General features: G+C 36.5%; 1 protein-coding gene and 1 pseudogene across 1 annotated transcript; one reads left to right on the top strand and one right to left on the bottom strand.

Moving 5' to 3' along the window:
• Window positions 1-7,013: 7,013 nt before the first annotated feature.
• LOC121787126 lies at window positions 7,014-13,769 on the bottom strand (annotated as a pseudogene).
• Window positions 13,770-14,813: 1,044 nt separating this feature from the next.
• LOC121785900 (serine/threonine-protein kinase WAG1-like) lies at window positions 14,814-16,335 on the top strand. Its single transcript, XM_042184373.1, has one exon. The coding sequence runs from the start codon at window positions 14,817-14,819 to the stop codon at window positions 16,155-16,157; it is 1,341 nt and encodes a 446-aa protein (XP_042040307.1). The 5' UTR covers window positions 14,814-14,816; the 3' UTR covers window positions 16,158-16,335.
• Window positions 16,336-24,999: the final 8,664 nt, after the last annotated feature.

The following is a 24,999-nucleotide window of genomic DNA, read 5'->3' as shown; positions in this document are numbered from 1 at the left end:
CATCTCCGAAAATCCAGTTCAGCACGATAGAACTAAACATGTGGAAGTAGATAGACACTTCATCAAAGAGAATATTGAAGCCCATATTGTTGAATTTCCATATGTGAAGTCGGAAGATCAGTTGGCCGACATTCTGACCAAGGCAGTAAGTTCCAGATCATTCAAGGAAGTATTAAGCAAGTTGAGTATCGGAAACCCCGTTACTTAACTTGAGGGGGAGTGTTGGAAAGAAATCACACAATCAATGTGATTGATTCCAAATTGATTACATTCCTTAACTAGAATAGAATCACCAATGATCTAGTTACCATATGTAGCATTTGTATATTCTATAAACATGTAACCCTAGCACATATTGGATCAATCAATGAGAATTACCTCCTCTAGATTCCCTTAAACGTTTCTTCAAAAATGAGTAGAAAAAATTAGTTGAATGATGCCTACTCTTATATATTGATTTTATAATAAAATATGAGTTTAATGAAAGTGAATTAGGACATTTAATGAAGGACGGATGGTAAAGGAAAAATGAGACATTTAGTGTCCGACGGAGTGAGTATTTTTTATTAAACATGAAATATATAGTATTATATCTTAGACATTCTTAACCCCTTACAAATTAATTTGAGTTTTAAATGTCTAATTTAATCTATACTGTTTTTTAATCTACTAGGATTTCTTACCCTAAGAATTCAATTGATATGTTGGATATTCAGAATTAGGGACGTTTAGGTCAGTCGATTTCTTTAATAATATTTTCTTTTGCTTTATTTTCTTGAGTACTTCTGATCTCGGAGGAATTATTTTAGATGGATTAAAAAATGAAAGGAAAATTTTAAATTATTCCACCTAATAGAAAGCGTTACTAGTCATCCACTATACAGTGGCAGATTGCTGCAAAATGTTGAAACGGTAAAAACATGTATAAACCTTGCCAATAATCAATAATGTTGAATGGTTGCATAATGTTGGCTCACCAAGCTATGATGTGATGTTCATGTAAGTAGACGTATATATTTAAATTTGTTAAAATGCTACAAATATGTGAATCTTGGATAGATTTGTATATTACTTTAATTTAATTTTTATAATTTGATCATATATCTACATTAAAATAGCACTAGGATATTAGTTAAAATATAGAATATAATTAATTAACAAAAAAAATAAATAAGAGCATTATGGATCAAAGACATTGCATCAAAAAATCATTTTCCTATTTACATGAATAGGTAGTAGCATTAAATTAATAGACATTGTGTCAAAAATTAATTTCCTATTTATATAAATACTAGCATTACATTAATACCAAAAATCATTTTCCTATTTATATAAATAGGTAGTAGCATTACATTAATAGCAGGAATAAGACATGATAGAGAGAAAAGGAAGATCTCGTGGGTAAATGATGAATTATGTAGCGCAGTTGGCAACGGAGGGGCAGATCTTGCTGCAATTAGCCTGGGTTCGAATCCCACAACTATCGTGTAGTTGCTTCCATCTCTCAGGCACAAGTGTGAGGCATTGGGAGATGGACTTCTGCCAGCCAGTGGGTTAAGGCCTCCCCTTAACGGACTACTGCTTATCCTGATTAAACCGCTCATATGATGTCGGGCCGGAGTGTGGGGGCCGCCGAGGCGATGGAATCGCTTTTTTTAAAGTTCTTGCTGCAATATAATGGAGAAGTAGAAGTAGAAGTAGAAGTAGAAGGAGCGCATTTGGACGCACAATGTCACATGTCATTTATATATCAATACCCAATAACAGACATTGTGGTATGTCTGGTAATAAATGCCTACATATCTGCGCCACATGCATCTTACTATCCAGGACCTACAATATTTCCTTATATAACATTTTTGTCTTGCAATAAATGTTGCTACAAATTATTGTAGATTATTAACATAAATATTGCTACTACAAATTATTGTTGAGATCGTCCCAATCCCTTTCGGGACAGTATAGTGATAACACAATGTTGTACCTATAATATAGTGATGCGAAAGCTACAAACATAAAATTTTAAAACATAGTTATGCGAAATTCAATATTGGTGTTTAACATAAATGCATATCAACTCATCAAGTTATTCACGAGGGAATTACATGAATTGTTTTCAAACACTACAATGTGTCATGTTTGGACACTATCTTGTCTAGTTTTTCACATAATAAATTAATAATTTCAAACTATAGAAACTTTTATTATTGTAACGAAGCACCATTTATAATCTATAAATCCTAACTAATCCAAATTTTTATTAAATTAATATTTGAATTTCACCACGTCGAAAATATTCTCAGAAGTCACAAAACTTCCACAATACTTTGCAACTGCGGCTTAGGCAGAAATAATTGCTTATATTCTGAAAGTGGTAGCCTTGGCAAAAGAAGACGTGCCTAATAATTACTACTCCTTCCTTCAGTTCATTAGGATTGAACTTTTTTTTTCACTCATTTTAGAAAAATTATATTTCATCCGCCCGTTAAAAAAACCTCATTTTACTATTTTGATATCCGCAATTTAAAGTCTCACTTCTTTTTTTTCCACTTTAGGTAGGTGGATCTCACCACTCAACTAAATCATACACTCACGTTCTATTATAAACTAAGTGCAAAAAGTGAAACTAAAGTGGGACATACATTCCACTAACTCATTTCCCCATTTTTCTTCATAAAATCAAACAATTTCTTAAAACTCGTGTTGAATCAAAATAGGACTATAAATGGCAGACGGGGAGAGTAATAAATAATTAAAGTGGTGAGAGAGTAAAGTAAGAGAGAGAATAATATAGAAAAGAGTTTTAACTATATTAAATCTCTACCTTAACAATGTATTTTTTTCAAAATGAGTTAAAAAATAAAATGTGTAATGGAACAGCTAAAGAACATCTTAATAAATACTCTATCCGTCCCACAATAGGCGTTCTATTTGGTTTGGACACGGATTTAAAAAATGTAAAGAAAAGTGGATTGAATAACTTAGTGGAATGTGGGTCTCACTTATATATATAATAATTTTATAATAAAATATGAGTTAAATAAGTTAGTGGAATGTCTGGCCTAGCTACTATTTATGATAAAAGTGAATAAGACTCGACGGCCAGGACTCTTATTATCTGATGGAAGTGCTTATGTTTTGATGTTTGTTAGTAGTAGATTGGGAATGATATACCAATGTATAAAATAAAGTCAAAAAAAATAAATGAGTGGAACTTGAGGCAACACTCATTTTCTCGGATAAATTTGCTTAAATATCTGAGTGCGGATACACATGTTTTGCGAAAAGTCTGAATGAAGATGTGGTCCCCCAGTGTTTGCCACGTAGCACGCAGCATCATCTGGTATTCCACGTGGGTCCAGCCAAAGTCAATATGGCGGTTAAATGTGGCCCATCTTGTGGGGGGCCCACTAACATAAACCTTTCTTTCGACGGGCCCTACAAAGCTTTTTTCCTGAGTCTTTACTGAAGAAAGAGCCAATTATCCCACTAACTAACAGAAAGCGAGTGGAAAATGATATTGTAAAGTAAGAAATAAGTTAGAGAATTATGGTTAAAATAGTGTTAATGGATAATGAAACTTATATTATTAAATTGATATAACTTTCTAAAAATAAAATGCACATATTTTTGTGGGATGGACAAAAATAGAAAGTCCACATATTTTCATGGGACGAAGGGAGTACTAAATTTTACAACCCACTATATTTCATAAAATCCGAGCCAAGTCAAACGACTTCAGTTAATATGAGATAGAGAACCGGTATTGCTTTGTGCACATGCATAAATGAAAACACGAGACTTTTACTCAAAGAGGGAGTACAATCACAACATTGCTAGTGAGTTTCTGTATTTCAATAATAGATTCAACAAATTTAAAAGTAAATGTAATATATTCTTTCAAAAAAAGTAAATGTAATATACTTTGGTAATGTATTTTAGAAAAAATAATTAAATACGTGGCTTAATTACCACTTCTTATGTCTTGCCATAAATGATGTGTTTCTTTTGGACATTAGGTGTAGAAAAACGATGTTTAGAGAATTAAAGAGAGAGATGAAAGTCGAAGAGAAAATAAAATGTGGAGTTTAAAGAGAATAAAGTAAAAATATGAATAGTTATAATATATTTTTGTAAAAAATGAAATAATTCATTTTAGATAGGACGTTCTAAAAATAAATATGAGTCGTTCATAATGGAACGATGGAGGGAACACTATTAATTGCGTTCAATGATATTATTCGTTCAAAAGGAATCTCTGCAACGTGGTGTACAAATTATGTTATACTCAACAAAGTACTAATGATATTGTTTTAATTGGTTATTAAGAAGACAAGTACACATTAAACTATAAAAAAAGGGTCATAACTATAAATTAAAAAGTCGCATAAAATGATCTCCTTAGATTCAAATTATGACAGTATATATTGATATTCGCAATAAATTATTGATAAGAAGAGACATGTATAGATTTTGATACAAGAAAGTGATAAAATGCAAACTCTAATGATCAAATTATGATTTGGACCGTTACAAAAATGTCTACAGATGTCAAAGTAACATTAACAGAAAATATCAATACATTTTCAACACAACATCAACCGTTAATACCGTGTTGATATTTTTTATAGCTATTATTTTGTCATATGTTGACATTTTCTAATGGTCCAAATTATAATTTTGAATGTGTACAATATTTAGAATTTGCATTTGATTACCTATCTCTTTCACAATTTCATAATTTCATAAAAACAATAAATAATGATATTCACAATAAATTATTTGTTTATACATTTTGATATATATCTCTGTCACAATTACATAATTCCTTACAACGGGATGTGACAAAAAAATTGTACATTTGCCAATTGTGCATAGGAGATATACAATTGATTCTTAATAAACCTCACTCAGTGTCATAATTATAGTAAATAGTATAACTAAATGGTTGAATTATATATTCCCTCATTTCTATAGAAATAGTTCATTTAGGATTGACACAAATTTTAACAGTAATTGATAAAGTAAGACAATTAGAAAAAATAGTTGAAATTGTGTAGTGAAGTGATTAATGTTTATTTTTTATATATAAAAAAATGACTTTGCTTTATATATCGAAAAAGAATACAACTTCAATTTGATTAAAAAAAGAATTATGAAAATACTTCTACTTCTTGTTTTGCAAAAATTGCGGGACCCAGGGCCTAAGTCAAGATACAGAGAATGCATTTAAGTTGGTGCATAGGAATCGGTCAAAATATGTAAATAAATATATTTCTACAATTAAATCTGTATATATAATATGACTACGGCGGAATGGCATCATCGGAGAATGGCCAATTTCTGCTGAAAACGAAATCTTCAATTTAAGTCCTGCCGAATGCAGACCGGCGACTCCCCTATGATTGAAACTTGACTCATAAAGTCATAAATATAATTCAGATATGCATCCGTATTCTTGTGTTATTAATAGTATTCTGAAAATGATAAATTTTTTATTTAAAAAAAATGACCCAACTATCTTGTAATAACCTCACATTCAATCTCATCTATATGAAGACACGAGGTAGTATATAAATTAACGTATGCACGTATAGAGCATATGTATTGAATGCCTCTATATTTTATTTTGTCTTCATTAATTTACAAAATAATAGTACATAAAATCCCGTGACGAAAGCAAATGTTTCATATTTAATTGGATGAAGAGAGTATGCGGGAGTGGTTCTAATGAGAACTTTTTAAAAATGAGAATTTTAAGAATTGAAAATCATATCAGTTCTCTAATACACTAATATCAATTCACATTACAAAACATACCGGCTACTGATATTCAAATTAGAAACCGATATAGAGATAGAAACTGGCTTCGTGAATCAACGAACTGATATAGAGTAAAAAACTGATATGTTTTGTTATGTAAAAAACTTTCAATGTATTTGCAAACTGATATAGTTATGTGTTCTGACTTTAAGAAAAGTTTTGTCATGATCTACTTCCGAGGAGTGGTTAAAAAGTACTCCTTCCATGCCACCGGATGTTATTGATTTCTTAGATTTAGAAGCAAAACCGAGAAATACTTCCATGAAACTTAATGAACCACGAAGGACCACTCTTAATGAAACTTAACTCTCACAAGTTAGAACTCATAGCCATCAGACCAAGATCCAAGCAAGTTCTAAGCAGTTTCCATAACCATTAGGTTATCACCGCACTGACTACACACTCCACCGACACACACAATGTATACACTAGAAGAAGATGGGGAGAAGAACACTCGAGCTCATATAGAGAAGAAAGGTTTTTAGAGAAACCTAAATTGCGAAAAGAGGTAGAGCATCTCGCACATGAAAGTGAAGAGATAAAGAAGGATAACTATCGACTTAGAGCATAAGGTGAATCGAAACAATATCAAATACCTTCTTCATCTCACCACATAAGCTCTAATAATTGTTTATATGCAAAGCCATTGATAATATCTTTTTCTATAGTGTTTGGAGTCACATATTAATTTAAAAATTAGAAAATATATAACCCAAAAGATAACTATAGACCCTAATTGAATTAATTAACATCATACTACAATAACATGCTTCCTTCGTCTGACATTTATAGTTGCATTGAATCGGCACAAGTTTTAAGAAATTATTTGACTTTGTGAAGAAAAATGGGGAAATGAGTTAGTGGCGTGTGAGCTCCACTTTTTATATACTCTATCAATCTTACAAAAATATGTGCACTTTCCATTTTCGTCTGTCTCATAAAAATATGGGTATTTCCATTTATGGAAAGTTGCCGCCAACTCTTTACCAATATATATCAATTTAGAGTAAAGACCAAAATTGGTCCTAAACATATGACCATTTTACGATTTTGGTCATAAACACTACGTTTTAAATTATTGCATCCCACATAGGGCCAGACTCAGTCCAAAATGGACAGAGCCATCAAATAGTAAAAGTCAACGTGTGTTAAACCAATTTTGACCCAATTAAAATCTTAATTTATCATCCTCAATCACTGCTATCACTGTTATTAGTCTCGGGCTGCCTATTCTTGAGTCGTGATAGCTCTACCTGCGTTTTCATGAAGCACTGCATTCTTTGCAACTCTAACTCCTTTGCAAACTTCATCCTATACTTCTTCATCTCCACCAACTACTGCAGTTTTGCAGTCTCGGCTTGCTCATACGCCTCACCAAATTTCAAGATAGCCCGAGTGAGCTCCTTCATTGAATTCCCACTCCCATCATTCCTCATATTCATCAAACTAGGCCTAATTGCACGCACATTATTCACCACTCTTGGCATCATCGACCTCTTGTAGCTATCTGGAGGCAAACCATCGGATGAATAAACTGAATTATCCGGTTCAGATTCATCATTGGAGTCGACAATAGGCCTTTTGCGATTAGGCTTCTGCTGTAGGGGCTGCTGAGGATGAAACCTCTCCGGCTGGGCAGAATTTGACCTAAATCCTACTCGTATTCCAATTGGAACTATTTGATAGGGATTATTGGCTTCGGGCGGCGGCATGGCAGCGGAGGTCATCTCCGCGGTGGGGCCAATCAATTCGTTGAGCTTGTCGTAAAATCGCCATTTGCTCGGTCGGTGCCGGTGGCGATCTTGGCCTTCTCGGCCTTGTACTTCTTCTTAACGGTATCAATCCAGTTTTGCACTGGATGTCGGTTTTGGGAGTTTTAGAGTAATCCCTGCGGTTGCTAAAAACGTCGGCGATGCCTTTCCAATGCTGCTGCTTGAGATTCGCGCGGCTAAGCTCCAAATACCTCTCTTCCCAGGCCTCGATTAGGATGCGGTAGCGCCATCGCTCCAGCAATCCTCACGGCCACCGCCGGAGCCGGGGGTTTGTTGAATGAAGTTTGCTGACTCATAATTGACAACTCAATCTTATCGTGACTTGGTCTTTGTTAGTTTTCAGCATTCCTGTTTCTTAGCTAGTATTTGGTTAGATAGTGTTCCTTATTGTTAGCTATTTTTCAGTTAAGATATTTTGCACGTTGTGTTCTTAGAGGGCTTATAAATAGCACCTCATTTCAATGGAATAAACAAGTCACTTTGAGTCATTCTTCTAATACACACAAAGGCTACGTATATTTCTTTCTTCTTGCTGTTCTCTGCTTTCTATTTCCAACATTTGTGGCATCTAGAGCCAGGTTCTGTTACGATGGCCAGCAACGGGAGTTCGATGAGTGCTACACAACCACTCATACCAGTGTTCAAAGGAGAAGGCTATGAATACTGGAGTATCCGGATGCAGACTCTACTGAAGTCTCAAGATCTATGGGACTTCGTAGAGCAGGGATATGCAGATCCCGACGAGGCGAACAGATTGCGGGAGAACAAGAAGAAAGACTCGAAGGCGTTGGCGATCATCCAGCAAGCGGTGCACGACAACGTCTTCTCCAGAATTGCAACGGCGACCACCTCGAAGCAAGCCTGGTCAACCTTGCAGAAAGAATTCAAATGAGATTCAAAAGTCATCGTTGTGAGATTGCAATCACTTCACCGTGACTTTGAAACGCTGATCATGAAGAATGGAGAATCTGTGGTTGATTTTTTGTCGAGGGCAATGGCAACAGTCAGTCAAATGCGATCTTGCAGAGATAAGATCACGGACCAGACCATCGTTGAGAAGGTGCTCAGAAGCTTGACTCCAAAGTTTGATCATGTTGTAGCTACAATTGAAGAATCAAAGGACCTATAGGTTTTTTCATTTGAAGAACTGATGGGATCTCTGCAAGCTCATGAGTCAAGGATTAACCGATCATTTGAAAAGTCTAATGAAAAAGCTTTTCAAGTGAAAGGTGAATCCTCCAATCAGAAGGATTTCTCTACAGCAAGAGGATGAGGCAGGGGAGATTTCTGAGGTCGCGGGCGTGGCCAAGGTCGTGGCGGTCGATCTGATGCAAAGCAATCTTTTGGCGGACAGCAAGGCGACAAGAGCCATATTCAGTGCTATAATTGTGGCAAACACGGGCACGTGAAAGCAGATTGCTGGTCCAAGGAAAAAGAAGCAAATTATGTCCAAGAAGAGGCGAATGATAACAAGTTATTCATGGCGGTTGCAAACACCGTGGATGTGCCGAATGATGTGTGGTTCGTGGATAGTGGTTGCTCAAATCACATGTGTTCCAACAAGGAGATGTTCAAAGAGCTTGTTGAATCTCGCAAGATTCAAGTCAGGCTAGGTGATGATAAATCTATTCAAGTTGAGGGGAAATGTACTGTTGTAGTGAAGGATGGCCATGGTAACACCAAACTCATTTATGATGTCTATTTTATTCCACACTTGGCACATAATTTATTGAGTGTTGGGCAATTGATATCTACTGGATATATGGTGGTGTTTGATGATCGTTTCCGTGTCATCAAAGAAAAGAAATCTGGGCAAATCATTGCAAAGGTTTGCATGATGGAGAATATAATGTTTCCGCTGCGAATGCCAAATGTGGAGAAATATGCTCTTGTTTCTGGCACACAAGAGGCGTCGAGGCTATGTCATATACGATATGGGCATCTCAATACCAATGGGTTAAAGCTTCTACGTGAGAAAGGTATGGTTCATGGGCTGCCTAAAATTGATGATTTTGATTTATGTGAGGGATGTATCTATGGGAAACAGACGAGGAAATCCTTTCCTACTGGTGTATCTTGGAGAGCTTCTAATTGTCTTGAGTTCATTCATGCTGATTTGTGTGGGCCTATAAATACAGAGTCGATTGGTGGAAGTCGGTATTTCTTTCTAATTACCGATGATTATAGTCGCATGAGTTGGGTTTATTTTATGAAAAATAAATCGGAAGCCTTTGAGAACTTCAGGAATTTCAAGGCCATGGTGGAGAAGCAAAGTGAGAAGCGCATCAAGGTTCTTCGTACAGATAGGGGTGGTGAGTTTTGCTCTAATGATTTTAACCATTTTTGCGAAACTAACGGAATACGCAGGGAATTGACGGCACCATATACGTCGCAACAGAATGGTGTGGCGGAGAGGAAAAATTGCACCGTTGTAGAGATGGCGAGAAGCATGTTGAAGGCGAAGCATCTCCCAAACTCTTTGTGGGCAGAAGCTGTTGCTACTGCCATATTCTTGCTGAATATATCTCCTATGAAAGCTGTCCAAAATCGCACTCCATACGAAGCTTGGGGAGGTACGAAGCTGACGGTGAGCCATCTAAGGGTTTTTGGATGCGTAGCTTATGCTTTGGTGAGCTCTCAACGTCGTCGAAAGCTTGACGAGAAATCTGTAAAGTGTATCTTCATTGGGTACTCTTCTCAATCCAAAGCATACAAGCTATATATACCTCTTAGTGGCAAAGTTATTATCAGCAGAGATGTCGTTTTTCATGAAGATGCTGGTTGGGATTGGGAAAGCAAGCAAGATGATTCATATACTCTCTTCCCACTGGACTCGACTGATGCAGATTTTGGAGTGAATTCACCGCACAGCAGCCCTCCGAATTCACCACAAAACGGCCCCACAACCTCACCAAATATTACTCCAAACACTAATCCTCCACATACGCCTCATATCTGTCACACCTCAATCCCTCTGACGTATACTCTTATAATAAATAAATCCCTTATCATAAACGCAATCAATACATTTATCTAATTCGTAGAACACACATATTATACAAGTTCAAACCAACACTTATCCGACACATATTTCAAAATATCCTGTAAAGTAGTGGAACCCTCTCGACACTCTATATACTATACATTTATCTACATGCAAAAATATGAGGAGGAGAAGGTTGCCAATATGCGTCAGCCGCCGAACCTGATAACACGTGGAGTTCCTATGACTCATGTCAGTCAAAACTTTACTGTTATCTTATTCCTGAAAAATTTAGTGGTTTATATGAGCCACAACTCAGTATATATAAATTTCCACCTTCAATCTCATATGATACAAACATCAAGCATATTATTTTATCAATACATATAATCATAAACAATATATATATATATATATATATATATATATATATAACATAATTTAAAAACAAACCATTTCATATTCATATGCATATGCCACTCTATTCAGTTTATTATTCTGTAACAGTCAAGTCTGGTATCTGCCCGGGATTCCTCTATGACCCGAAGGTCCCTCTGTAATTGGACTCATAGGTCCCTCTATATTTGACCCGAAGGCCTCTCTGTAATTGGACTCATAGGTCCCTTTAAAATTTCAGATCCAGAACAAGGCTGTCAGAGATCCTCTTTAATCTAATGATTCACATAATCGGTATCATAAACATATCTGTTGCACCAATAACATATCCATTTCATATTCCATCAAATTATCCAATATATCTAAACAAACATGTCCATTTCAGCAATCAAATATGCATATCATATTCGACCATCAAAATCAAATAATTCATAATCATATCAATTTCACACCATATAATCCAATAATTCACTCCAATTCAACATATACCAATCAACCACATAACACATGTAAAACTAAAAGTGTGATTTATACACATCTGTTTATGATAGATGATCTAATCAAACTCCCGACTGTCTTCTAATTTACCACCCTCGATCCTATTAATATGAATTGTAAAATTTTGATCGGTTAAATATGCAAATATACATAAGTACATAGTTGGTGATCAATTGTAACATAACATATGTACGCATACGTTTATCTCATGAATCTACTCTTCTCAAACCATGTGCTTTCTGCTCTCCTGTTCATCCCTTTTCTTTTTCTAATTTACACCCTTTTCCCTTTTTTTTTTTATTTGTTTACACTCTTGTATGTGTATATATATATGAGCATACTAATGGCAGCCAATTAATCCACTTGTATATGGTTTCAATAATCCACCAGGACACAAGACATGGAGTAATTCATGGAATTACATGTGCCCTTATCTATTTTACATATACATTATATACGTGTAGTTTAATGAAATTTTACACGCCCTATACTCACCTTTTGTTAAATGGATTCACGTTTTTGAAGTTAAAATAGAATATTACATATATCTTTGCTATAATTAATTATACAAACAAGTGTAAACAAAAGTCATAGTAAAATATTATTAAAACAAATACATAAAGAAATTTAGTTAGGCTATTAGTACGTATACATTTATAAATACATGCACACATTATTACACATATACATGCATTTAGAATAACAATTTAGTATTTAAAGCAATATTACATAATATATGTAATTGATTTTATTACTATACATATTTTTCTTTTCAAGAATCATAACCTTAAGTACTACTATCTATGGTATCCACTTAATATTCCATGACACATATAATTAACTAAAATAAATATGTTAATATGCAAAATGATGCATGTTTCGGGTTAGGGATGTCACAATATCAGCCCGATAAATCCTCCAAATATAAATACACCACCTTCATCAAGTAGCTGCTCATCCCTTGAAACACCACCTCCACGAGGCTATAGGTCTCTAACTGAAGTTTATGAGAGATGTACTTTTGCTCTTATGGTTGCAGATCCAACTCGGTTCCATGATGCTGCTGGAGAAGAGAAGTGGCAAAAAGCAATGAACGAGGAGATTGGAGAAATCGAAAAAAATAGAACTTAGATTCTTGAAGACTTGCCGGAAAATAAGAGTGCAATTGGCTTGAAGTGGGTGTTCAAGACGAAGTATAATGCAGATGGGAGTGTGCAGAAACACAGGGCTCGTTTAGTTGTCAAGGGCTATGCGTAGCAACAAGGCATCGACTATGAGGAAACATTCTCTCCGGTTGCTCGCTTCGAAACCGTGAGAATGTTTTTGGCATTGGCTGCTCATCTTAAGTAGCCTATCTATCAACTTGATGTCAAATTTGCGTTTCTGAACGGAGACTTGGAGGATGAAGTCTATGTCGTGCAGTCGGAAGGATTCGTTGTTGAAGGCATGGAGGATAAGGTGTATAGGTTGAAGAAAGCTTTATACGGCTTGAAGCAGACTCCGTGCGCGTGGTACAACAAGCTGGATTCATTTTTCCAGCAAGATGGATTTGAACGAAGTGCTAACGAGCCTACATTGTATGCAAAGAAGGGAAGTAATGGTAGCTTGCTCCTTGTTTGTGTATATGTTGATGATATAATATATATGAGATCTTCTAACTCTCTTGTTATTGAGTTCAAAGAGAGTATGATGAATATGTTTTAGATGACAGATTTGGGTTTGCTTAATTATTTTCTTAGATTGGAAATTAAGTAAGGAGAAGATGGAGTGTTTGTCTTCCAGAAAAAAATATGCTGAGGATCTTCTCAAACACTTCAACATGACGAATTGCAAAGCCGCAATTACTCCCATGAACTTGAATGAAAAGTTGCAATCAAGGGGGAGTGTTGAATGAAGTTTGTTGACTCATAATTGACAACTCAAGCTTATCGTGACTTGGTCTTTGTTAGTTTTCAGCATTCCTATTTCTTAGCTAGTATTTGGTTAGATAGTGTTCCTCATTGTTAGCTATTTTTCAGTTAAGATATTTTGCACGTTGTGTTCTTAGAGGGCTTATAAATATCACCTCATTTCAATGGAATAAACAAGTCACTTTTTGTCATTCTTCTAATACACACAAAGGCTACGCATATTTCTTTCTTCTTGCTGTTCTCTGCTTTCTATTTCCAACAGAGTTTTCTTGTTCTGGAAGGGGAAAGGGAGTTGGAGGATGGCGGTGGGGCTACGGCGATAGTGATGATGATCCGCCCGTTGGAAACCGGAGAGGGCTGGGACTTAATTTCTTCGCCGTCTTCCATAGATGAATGAGATCTGGGTGATTGAGAGTTTAATTGGGTCAAAATTGGTTTAACACACAGGTCCGTTCATTTTGGATTGGGTCAGGCCTGAGTTGGAATATGTGGGATGTAATAATTCAAAACGTAATGTTTATGACCAAAATTGTAAAATTACCATATGTTTAGGAACAATTTTTAGCCTTTACTCGTAAATTTATTACAACTTATACCACTATAACCCACTATTACAATTCATTAAACACTAATAATAATATGAGTCACACTAAACACTATCTCTACTTTAATTACCATTATCATCTTCTCTCTTACTTACCAATTGTGCATTAATTTCCGTGTCATTTCAATTTCCCGTATTTTATGGGACGAATGAAGTATTGATTTTATAATAGAGCGTGAATGTAATAAATTAGTTGAATAGTTTGGACCACATAGCTAGAATGGAGAAAAGGCAAATGAGACTTTAAATCGCAGACACCACGAAATGGCAAAACGAGATGTTTTTCACGGACGTAGCGAGTAGTTAAATAAAATTAATACTCCATCCGTCTATCATTAAATGTCTTATTTTTCCTCTTTTGTCAATAAATGTCTTATTTCACTTTTATTATATTTGTCTATATTCCATTAGCTCATTCCCTTTTATTATAAAATTAATATATAAAAATAGATTCACGTTCCATTAACTTTATATATCTATTTAATTTTATAAAATTAAATAATTTCTTAAAATTCTAATCGGAAAGAGGTGTAGAGAAAATAGACAGAATTGTAAAAAGCTGTAAATGAGCAAAAAAAAGTGGGGAAATATTTAATGTGATTAACTGAATTTGGCATCTTCCAATGAAACGACGCGGTAAGTAACAAAGTCATCTCATTAATTATAGTCAACCTAACTTATCAGTTAAGTAGTAGTATCAATTATCACACCCTCACCTCGTCAACTAATTACGCCATAATTAATTAATTAGACGAGTAGCATCCAATCCAATTGCCTATATTTACCAACCCTCAAACCCAACCAAACCTACAAACCCTCAAAACAAAAACATGGATCAAGAAGACTCCCTCTACTCCTACTACCTCCCCACCGACTCCGACTTAGACCTCAGCTTCACCTCCGCCACCACCCTCTCCGCCCGCAGCAGCCTCACCCTCAGCTTCAACGACCGCCTCTCCACCGCCTCCACCTCCCACCCCCGCCCCCACCGTCGCCACGACAACCCCCACTGGGCGGCCGTCGACGCCGCCACCACCCTCTCCGGCGACGGCGCCCTCCACCTTCGCCACCTCAAGCTCCACCGCCTCGTCGGCGCCGGGAACCTCGGCCGCGTCTTCCTCTGCCGCCTCCGCGACTACGACCACGCCAGCTTCGCCCTCAAGGTCGTCGACCGGGACTCCCTCAGCCCCAAGAAAATCTCCCACATTCAAACCGAGGCCCAGATCCTCTCCTCCCTCGACCACCCCTTCCTCCCCACGCTCTACGCCCACATCGAGGTCTCCCACTACATCTGCCTCCTCATGGACTTCTGCCCCAACGGAGACCTCCACGCCCTTATCCGGAAACAGCCATCCAACCGCCTACCGCTCCACGCCGTCAGATTCTTCGCCGCCGAGGTCCTCGTCGCGCTCGAGTACCTCCACGCGCAGGGGATCGTGTACCGCGATCTAAAACCGGAAAACATCCTGATCCGAGAAGACGGCCACGTCATGCTCTCTGACTTCGACCTCTGCTTCAGCTCAGAAATCTCGCCGAAATTGGAAAGCAAGAAACACAACATGGCAGGCTCCAGGAGATACGCCTGCGTCACGGAGTTCACAGCCGAGCCCACGGCCGCGTTCTCGAAGTCCTGCGTGGGGACGCCCGAGTATCTCGCGCCGAAGCTCGTCGGCGGGAACGGCCACGGCAACGGCGTGGACTGGTGGGCGTTCGGCGTTTTGATATACGAACTCTTACACGGAACGACGCCGTTTAAGGGGTCCACTAAAGAGTCGACGCTCCGCAACATTGCTTCGACTAGTGGGGTCAAATTCCACGTGGCGGAAGGGGAGCCCGGGATGGATGATGCCCGGGATTTGGTCGTTATGTTGTTGGTGAAGGACCCGAGGAGGAGGCTAGGGTGCGCCAGGGGGGCCACGGATATTAAACGGCACCCCTTTTTCGACGGGATTAAGTGGCCGTTGATCCGGACGTACCGGCCGCCCGAGGTCCGCGGGCTGGCCGTGAGATGGATGACGAAGAGCAAGGCCAACGTGGCCGGAGCCATGTCGCCGAGGCGGCAGCGGTGCTTGTGGAAGAAGCTGAGGAATTTGATGAGGATTAAGAGGTCTAAACATAGATTGAATTGCAATTCCAACTATTACTCATATGTTGAGTACAACATTCATTAATTAGCCAAGGTTTAGAGGTGTTTAATTAAGTTTTCATTATTTTTGGATTTAGATGTAATTATTATGTTGTACAATTTGTCTGGAGTTAGGTCGCCAGAATATACATCAATTTTGGAGAGGCTGTAAATCACAAAGCAAAAGGGGGCATGGAAATACAGAGCTTGTACTTGTTCATTAATTTCTTTTATGTTTATTCTTGGAAATTCATTAAATTCTTCTGCGATTTATCGCTGCATCCAGTAACAATTTATTATGGAGTAATAAATTACTCTTCAGAAGCTGCAGCAAACAGATGATAACTATTGACTTTGCTTAATACTCCTATAAAAGATACATTTCAAATAATTTGAAGAGAGGTGGTGTTCGATCATGGCCGGCAGAATTTAAATAAAGATATCATCATAAATCTGTATTAAAAAACTGAATGTCACGTTAAGTAATTAAGGATTGAATAAAGATATGTGAAAATTCTCATATTATTGAGTGCAAAGTTAGAGATTAATGTGGCATATGCATGGTAACATGTGGGAGCAACATGGGTCCTCGTTTTACGGATGCGAGAATGGATTTGACTTTTGATTATCATATTGGTATATGATGATGAATATTAATTAGGCTGATTACCTAACAAATGTTAGTAGTTTATTAGTTCTCATTTGTCAATCCACAGCTCATCTACATTACTAATACCAGCCATTTAACGTAATTGAAAATAAAGAGATTCCACAACTTGCAATAAATTCCTGTCTTGGCAGTCACTTTTAATACCATTAGCTTATACTCCCTTTGTTATTAATAATTTATCACCCTTTGATTCGACACAAGTTTTAGAAATGTAATAAAAAATGAATTTAAAAAATTAATGAAAGTGAAATATGAGTAATAACGGGTTAATGGAATGCGAGGTCTATTACCAAAAATAGTAAAAGTGAAAGTTGATAAATATTTAGAAACGGACAAAAATGAAAATAAGTGATATATTTTCAGAGACGAAAGGAGTAATTTTAAAGATATATTTTTTCAATTTTCATAAGTATATATAAATATAAACTACATTAAAGTAATGGCTTGGAAATATATATAATAATGAAATTAAGAATTAGTTAGGATGTTGCAAGTGGTGACAACACAGCATCAGTTTCGATCTAATTAATTTTAAGCAATCGATCTCAACAATTTGGATAGCTACAGATGGCGAGAATGAAGTAGAATAATACATTCCTTAAAAGCGAAAATCTATAAATAAATCTATATAGTAAATATAATACTCCTTCACCTTGCATTTAGTAGTAGCTCACAAGGAAAGAGGGTTGGGCAAAATTATAAAAAATGAGCCAGCTTTAACTATCATCTTAAAAATAAAACCTTTAATTATCCATTTTTCGGTAGGCTTGCTGATCAAGTATTCGATCAGCATGTGAATTCAGGTAACCTTATACCCTACGTTATATTCAGATTCATAAGCTAGATAGTGTTCAAAATTAAAATACTTATAGTCCATTGGATCTTGTGATTCAATGGTTAAATTAATGTCACGTGTCATCTAATAATATAGATTATTAGTTTAATAATGTAACTTGGCTAATAATGTACTATTTTAGTCAAATAATGTAGCATTTTAGTCGAATAATATAATATCTTAGTCTAATAATGTAGCTTATCCCAACCATCCAATCTAAAGATTCAAAGGTTGTGATCTGTTTGATGTTTAACATTAAAGAGACAATAGGACCGTAATACACCCCGAATCTGATCTCCGAAAATAAAAAATTACTCTAATTATTGATTAGTATAAAAATGATTGAAATTAATTTAGTGACTACTGTTCAAAGTTCAAACTTCCATTTTAGTGCTTCAGTTTTCTCGTTAGTATGATACTACAACTGTACATATATAGCCTTCTGTCACACTTAGCCCATTCCTTTTAATTTGTAATATGGCCTTAGAATTCACAAATTCCAACCCATAAATCCTTATAAATTTGCTGGCCCAAAACTTTAACTAAAGACAACAACCCAACAATTTAAGCCCAAAACTAAAATGAAACTCAATAACTCTCTCTTCCTTCTCAATTTTTGGTTTCTTCTCACTCCCTCTTTTCTCCTCCTACACAATTCATCAACTAAACAATATTAGTTTTATAATAAAATATGAGTGTGAAAAAGTTAATGGAACGTGAGTCCATAACCAAAAATACTAATAAGCGAATGAGATATTTATTGTTGAATACGATAACAGTAAAATGAGACGTTTATTGATGAACGGAGTGAGTACTACTATATCTAAATTATCAAAAATAATTAAAATACAAACTATTGTATCAATCCTGTCCCAGTACAGTTTTTGGCTTCTTGACATTTAATCCTTAAATATTTTAAAAAAAATTTGTTTATCATACGATAATCCTCAAGTCACGTTATATTTTTAAAGCTGAGGCATGGATAAATTGATAGTTCAATAGTTACAACATATATTCGATGATTCATGATTTGATTGATATTTACCCATTATTTTTATGAAAATACATAGTACTACTTCTTTATAAGATTTTAAAATTACCAAGATTTAGATCTCATATATCTGTATAAATTGTAGGTGTCCAGAGCGAAAAATGCAGCGATTAGATCGTAAAACGTTAGAATTTCGTAAGTGCTATGTTTTTTTACGTCATACCAGTATCTAAATGAACTACTACTAAATTTTTAACTTGAGTGATAACTTTGTCTGCGTTTTTTTATTTTTCACTTATTTATTTTTAATTTCATTTTCTTTTACTAATTAGAAAAGATAATTGTAAAGCTAGGATGGCTTCCTACTTTCTACAATATTCGAAGTAGTGCGAAAATCCTTGACAATGGCAACAGAATGGAAACACACTAATGTATCCATAGTCAAAGTCAAGAGCCTAGCTATCTTGCATTGTTCAATTTCCTTTCATTTGCTTACGCGATGTTTTTCATTAGAATATTACAATTAATTTGAAAAGATCTTTGTGTTTATAATATATTTAATTGGATATTTATTCTACTGTAATGAAGTCCTTTTAAATAGGGTGAGCAAATACAATTTACATGGTAGGTTTCTTTTTGGAAAATAAATCATCTTATTCTATACAATATATTCTAATCAATCTCCTTGATTAAGGTAATTGCTTTTAATCAATATTTTCCTTCTCAACATATACTAGTTCAAGTTAAATTTCATAAGTAAATCATAATGAAATTACAATTAATTTGAAAAGATCTTTGTGTTTATAATATACTCCATCCGTCCCCAAAGAATATGCACTTTGGGGTCGACACGAGTTTTAATATAAAATAGATAAAATAAGAGAGAAGTAGAGAGAAAAAGTAAATAAAGTATTGTTAGTGGAGAATGAGTCCCACCTCATTAGAGAGAAAATACTTTCTAAAATTAGAAAGTGCATATTCTTGTGGTACGAACTAAAAAGGAAAGAGTGCATATTCTTGAGGGACGAATGGAGTATATACTAGTTCAAGTTAAATGTCATAAGTAAATCAAATACTCCATTCGTCCGATATTAAATGTTATATTTTTCCTTTTTCGATCGTCCGCCAATAAATGTCTGATTTCACTTTTATCATTTTTGGCAAGTGCTATACACGTTCCACTAACTTACGCTACTCCCATTTTATTATAAAATTAATATAAAAAATAAGACCCATCTTCCACTAACTTTTTTTATACTTTCATTTACAAAGTCAAACACTTTCTTAAAACATGAGAAAGTAAAATATAGGACATCTATCGGCGGATGAAGAAAGTACCAATTATGCGTCATGGAATAGATGAAGAAAATATCCAAAGTGTTAATACAACTACAATTTCATACTCCCTACGTCCCATCTCAAGTGATTGACTGCTTTTTGGCACGTGTTCGGGGAAAATTATAATAAATAGTTAAAGTGAAGAGAAAGAAAAGTTAGTAAGAGAATAATGTAGATACGACTCTTTTCAATATTATTCTCTCTCTTACTATACTTTCCCTCCACTTTAACTATTTATTATCATCTTCGCAAAACAACGGCCAAAACGAAATCAACAACTTGATCTGGGACATAGGGAGTATGAAATTATTAATTCATTCGGGAGGACACCTTTTTTTTTATAGAATGATCTATATGTTTAGTCCCTAACATTTTGAGTTCTCACACCATAGACCCCCTAGCAAAAATACATTAGCATGATTAACCTCTAGCATTTACATTATTCACGTATGGGGTCATTTTTTTAGGGTTTTTATAGACGAAAATGCCCCCCTTAGAGCGCAGTTTTCTCCATTCCAACTCCCTCAACCTGCAGCAAACTGTAGCACTATGTATTACACTAGGATATTCTCGGTGTAGAGGGGGCAGTGTGGCGACCAGAGAGGAGCCGACGTGAGGGAGCTTGGCGGCGGGATTTAGAGGAGGATGGTTAGGGACAAAACTTGCTAAGAGAAGTAAAAGAGAAGATGAAGAAGTTAATTCCAATTCTTTCTTATTTCACAATGAGTGAACAAGAATTATTTATATGACCCTAGGAGATTCGACTCTAATACGATCCTGGAAAGAACCCTCACCTAAAAATACTAAACTTAACTATCAAGTGAATACCATAAGTAATAACTTGACTACAAAAGAATTAACTTAACAAAATCCCCATATTGTTGTGGTGGACCACATGTCCGTTGGGATCGGCTCTTGCGCGCTCGCTGTAGGCTGAACATGCTGAGGCGGTGACTCGATTCGCGGTGGCGACAAAGATCCGCAGTCAATCTCCGTTGGGTCCGTATCAAGTCCCGCTTGATAGGAACAACCTTGTCCTCAAGGCGGTGATCAGGAAATTTATATCGGTGGTGATTGAACGATTCCCTTTTCCTGTCGCCATTTGGGTTGTTAGACCAACGCACTGGTCTTGAGCTTGAGGTGATCCATCGACTAGCACAGTTTGAGAAGCTGAAGCCGAGAGTGGGATTGAAATGGGCCGACTATCTAAAGCCTCACGTGACAATATTACAGGGGTAGCACAACAGAGGTGGTGAGAAACGGCTGCAACAAGTTGACCTGAAAGAGGCAAGTTGCGCAGGGTGCATCAAAACCCAAAGGAAAGGCCCCAAAATGTGCATACTTAGACAGTTTATCGACCACCACCATAGTAATTGTATATCCCTTTGAAGAGGGAAATCCAGTGATGAAATCTAACATTGTCGCGTCCCACACTTGGTCGGAAATTGTAAGTGGTTGAATGAGACTTCCAAGCTACTGAGTCGACATATTTGGTGACTTGGCGGGTGCGACGGGCGGCGACAAACATCTCGCCGCATATTTGGCCAATAAAAAACCGCCGAGATGGTATGAAAAGCTCGAACAACGCCTTGATGACCCCCTAAGGAGCACCATGAAACTCTTTCAACAACTTGTAGTGCATCGAAGAGGACAGACTAATATAGTTGCGTCTCTTGTTGTAAAGTAGTCAATCGTCCGTGGATATGTATGATACTCCCTCTGTTCCATAGTAGTAGAGTCATTTTGCCATTTTGGTACGTTCCACATTTGTGGAGTCATTTCCCTTTTTAGTTAAAGTTAACACATTTCTTCTCACTTACTTTTTCCTCTCTCTTACTTTCTTCTCTCTACTTTTTTCATTCTCATACTTTATTATCTTTTTATTTAATACATTACACACCTTTTTCTTAATTTCTGTGCCGGAAAGAAATGCATCCACTACTATGGAACGGAGGGAGTAGCATTTTTCATGTGGATACGACCGAGTGGAGGAGCCGCATGTCATCAAGGTCGGAGTTCTCAGCCCGAATATTTGCAAGAATTGTAGGCACTGGACATGCCACCATGATGAATAGGGTTGTCGCTGAGTGAAGAGAGGGGTTTTGCACGTGTGTCGTGTACACGTATCCCTCCTTTCAACAAGATTTATAGTTTCCCACTTTTGCAACAAATATTACTAAGTATAAGCGAGAAGAGAGGGGTCGAACCACAGATACTATGGACCTACTCGAGATCGATTCTATGACACGGGGTTGGCTGCTGCCACGCTTTACTAATGTGGGTTAAATTACTACTAAGGTCTGGTCTACTCAAGTCACGGAATTAACTTGATCAACTAAACTAGGCATGATAAGAACAACACATCGCAAACGGATCAACTCAAGTAGAAAAACAGTAAAGTAATCGGGACCACTGAAAAGCATGTAAACATCATGGATCTAAACATCTAAGCTACCAATTGCGAAAAGCATCCAAGAAACATAAGTAAATAGCATCATCACCATGAAAATAAACCAAAGCATCATAAAACTAGACATAAGTGGAGATCCAACATTGGAGTCGTCAATTCCTCTGCCGAAATAAGTGTGAAGGAGCTTCTAAGATGGAGGCGTCAATTCCACCGTTGAAACGTGATGGAGACACACCCGAGCTGATCTACAAGGACAAGAAGATGGATCCATTGATCATTCAAAGTGGGCCAATTACAAGAGCTAGAGCTAAGAAGATAAATGAGTCCATGTTGCTTTTAGTTGCTGAAATAAAAACCCAATTCCAAGACCATTCTACATTGGGCCAAGTGGTGAATATTATTCAAGTTAGTGGGCAACCCAAGGCATAAAGTTTGGAGGCACTACATATCACATTTTGGAGGCCCAAATTGATGATACATGATGCATTTTCGTAAAAGTTGGAGTAGTCAAAATGAAGGGTCTTTTTTAGTTACATTTTATGTTAAATAAGTGACTTTAGATGTCCTAGAGTTACACCAAAGGTTTAGGAGTTACTTTCTTTTATTATGAGTCATTTTAAGTGTCTTAAGTTGTATTAATGATGTGAGACATTCAAGAGTCCATTCTAGCCTATAAATAGACTTGTAAGCATGTCATTTGAACACACCAATACGAAAATAGACTTTGTCTTGTGAGTTGAATTATCTTTGTAGAGTTTTTCACTTGTTTGGAACTTATCAAGATACTTTGAGCAAGTTCTTGTGGCGTTCAATCATACCGAGGTTCTTGGCTGATCATATAGCCAACGGGTCGAGGTTTTCCAAGCTCTGGAAGTGGATCAAACCGATTATCAATCAAGGGAGTCCGCTGCCAAACCTTATATGTGGGGTTCTTGGATCAATATATCCAACGGGTCCTTCGTCGTATCCCAGTCTATATCATTTGGTATCACGAGCCTACTGGTATTGATCTATCCTTAGCTTTATCTTACATTGTTTATCTTTCATATCCTTGAAAAAAAAATTAAAAAAAATTAAAAAAAATTAAAAAAAAATTAAAAAAAATTAAAAAAAATTTAAAAAAAAAGAAAAAAAACCGAAAAAAAGAAAAAAAAAACGAAATACATATTTCACCTTATATTTTCTTGACCATTTCCTTTCATCCTTCATTCAAGGGCTGAAGTTTGGTTGGTCGTTATTAGTTCTTGTTTGTTCTTGATTTGTTTTTTACTTGTGTTATCTTTGCAAAAGAGAAAGAGTGGTAAAAGGCTTGAGTGGTGAGATTATTTGAGGGGAGGTAAAAGCCAACGAGTGATATACACGAGTGTTTTGTGAGGTTTATTTTTGTGTGATACACGAGTGAACTGTGAGGATGGATTCTACTGATGAAAATCAAGTTGATCCTACGTTGCAAGCCATGCAACAATATTTTAGAAGGCTTGGACGTGTTCTGGAAAGTGTTTCAGAGCGCTTGGAGAGGCTAGAACTTCAAGCAAATGCAAACAATAACGAGGAAGAAGAGAGTGGAGGAGAGGATAATGCTTCACATAGGCATCGAAATGAGAGGCATGGAAACGGTAGAAGATGGCGTACAAATGAAGTTGATGGTGATTTGAGAAGCATCAAACTGAAGATCCCAACATTCCAAGGAAGGAGTGACCCCAAAGCTTATTTGGAGTGGGAGAGAAAGGTGGATCTCATCTTTGAATGTCACAACTATTCCGAGGAGAAAAAGGTTAGGCTTGTTGCTATTGAATTCACTGACTATGTTATAGTTTGGTGGGATCAATTGACAACTAGTACACGGCGATATGGAGGAAGACCAGTTTCGACTTGGGAAGAAATGAAAGGCATAATGTGTAAGAGATTTGTACCTTCTCATTATTTTCGTGAATTGTATCAAAAATTACAATCTATGAAACAAGATACTAAATCTATTGATGAGTACTACAAAGAGATGGAGATTGCTATGATTAGGGCAAATGTTGAAGAAGATAGAGAAGCAATCATGGCTCGATTCTTATGTGGGCTGAATAGGGAGATTCCAAACATTGTGGAGCTTCAACACTATGTGGAGTTGGAGGACATGGTTCATATGGCCATGAAGGTGGAGGGACAATTGAAGAAGAAGAGAACAATCCAAAAGAATTTTTCAACAAGTTCTCATTCTTCAAGGACAAAAGAGTGGACCTCATCCAAATCCAATTTTGGGTCAGCTTCTAAACCCCAAAATGAAGCGTCGACATCCAAGTCCAAAGAATTTGAGAAGGGTAAAGGTATTTCTACTTCTACTTCTACTCGAAATAGAGATATCAAATGTTTTCGTTGTCATGGTGTTGGACACATTGCATCTCAATGTCCAAACAAAAGGGTGATGATTTTGACGCCAAATGGAGAGATAGAATCTGAAAGTGAATGTGAAGATGATGATGATGAGGAGGAGGATAAGCAATTGGAGGAGATTGGACTAGAACATGGAGAACTTTTGGTGGTTCGAAGGGCTCTAAACATGCAAAACAGAAACGATGATCAACAAAGGGAGAACATCTTCCATACAAGGTGTTTGGTCCAAGGTAAACTTTTCATAATGATTATTGATGGTGGT

This window comes from Salvia splendens, chromosome 22 (assembly GCF_004379255.2).
Source record: "Salvia splendens isolate huo1 chromosome 22, SspV2, whole genome shotgun sequence".
Classification (NCBI taxonomy): domain Eukaryota; kingdom Viridiplantae; phylum Streptophyta; class Magnoliopsida; order Lamiales; family Lamiaceae; genus Salvia; species Salvia splendens.
Note: the sequence above shows the minus strand (reverse complement) of the source record. Positions and strands in the feature narration are given on the sequence as shown.

Coding starts and splice junctions, on each gene's coding strand:
- LOC121785900 (XM_042184373.1), top strand. CDS start 14,817: ATGGATCAAGAAGACTCCCTCTACTCCTACTACCTCCCCACCGACTCC.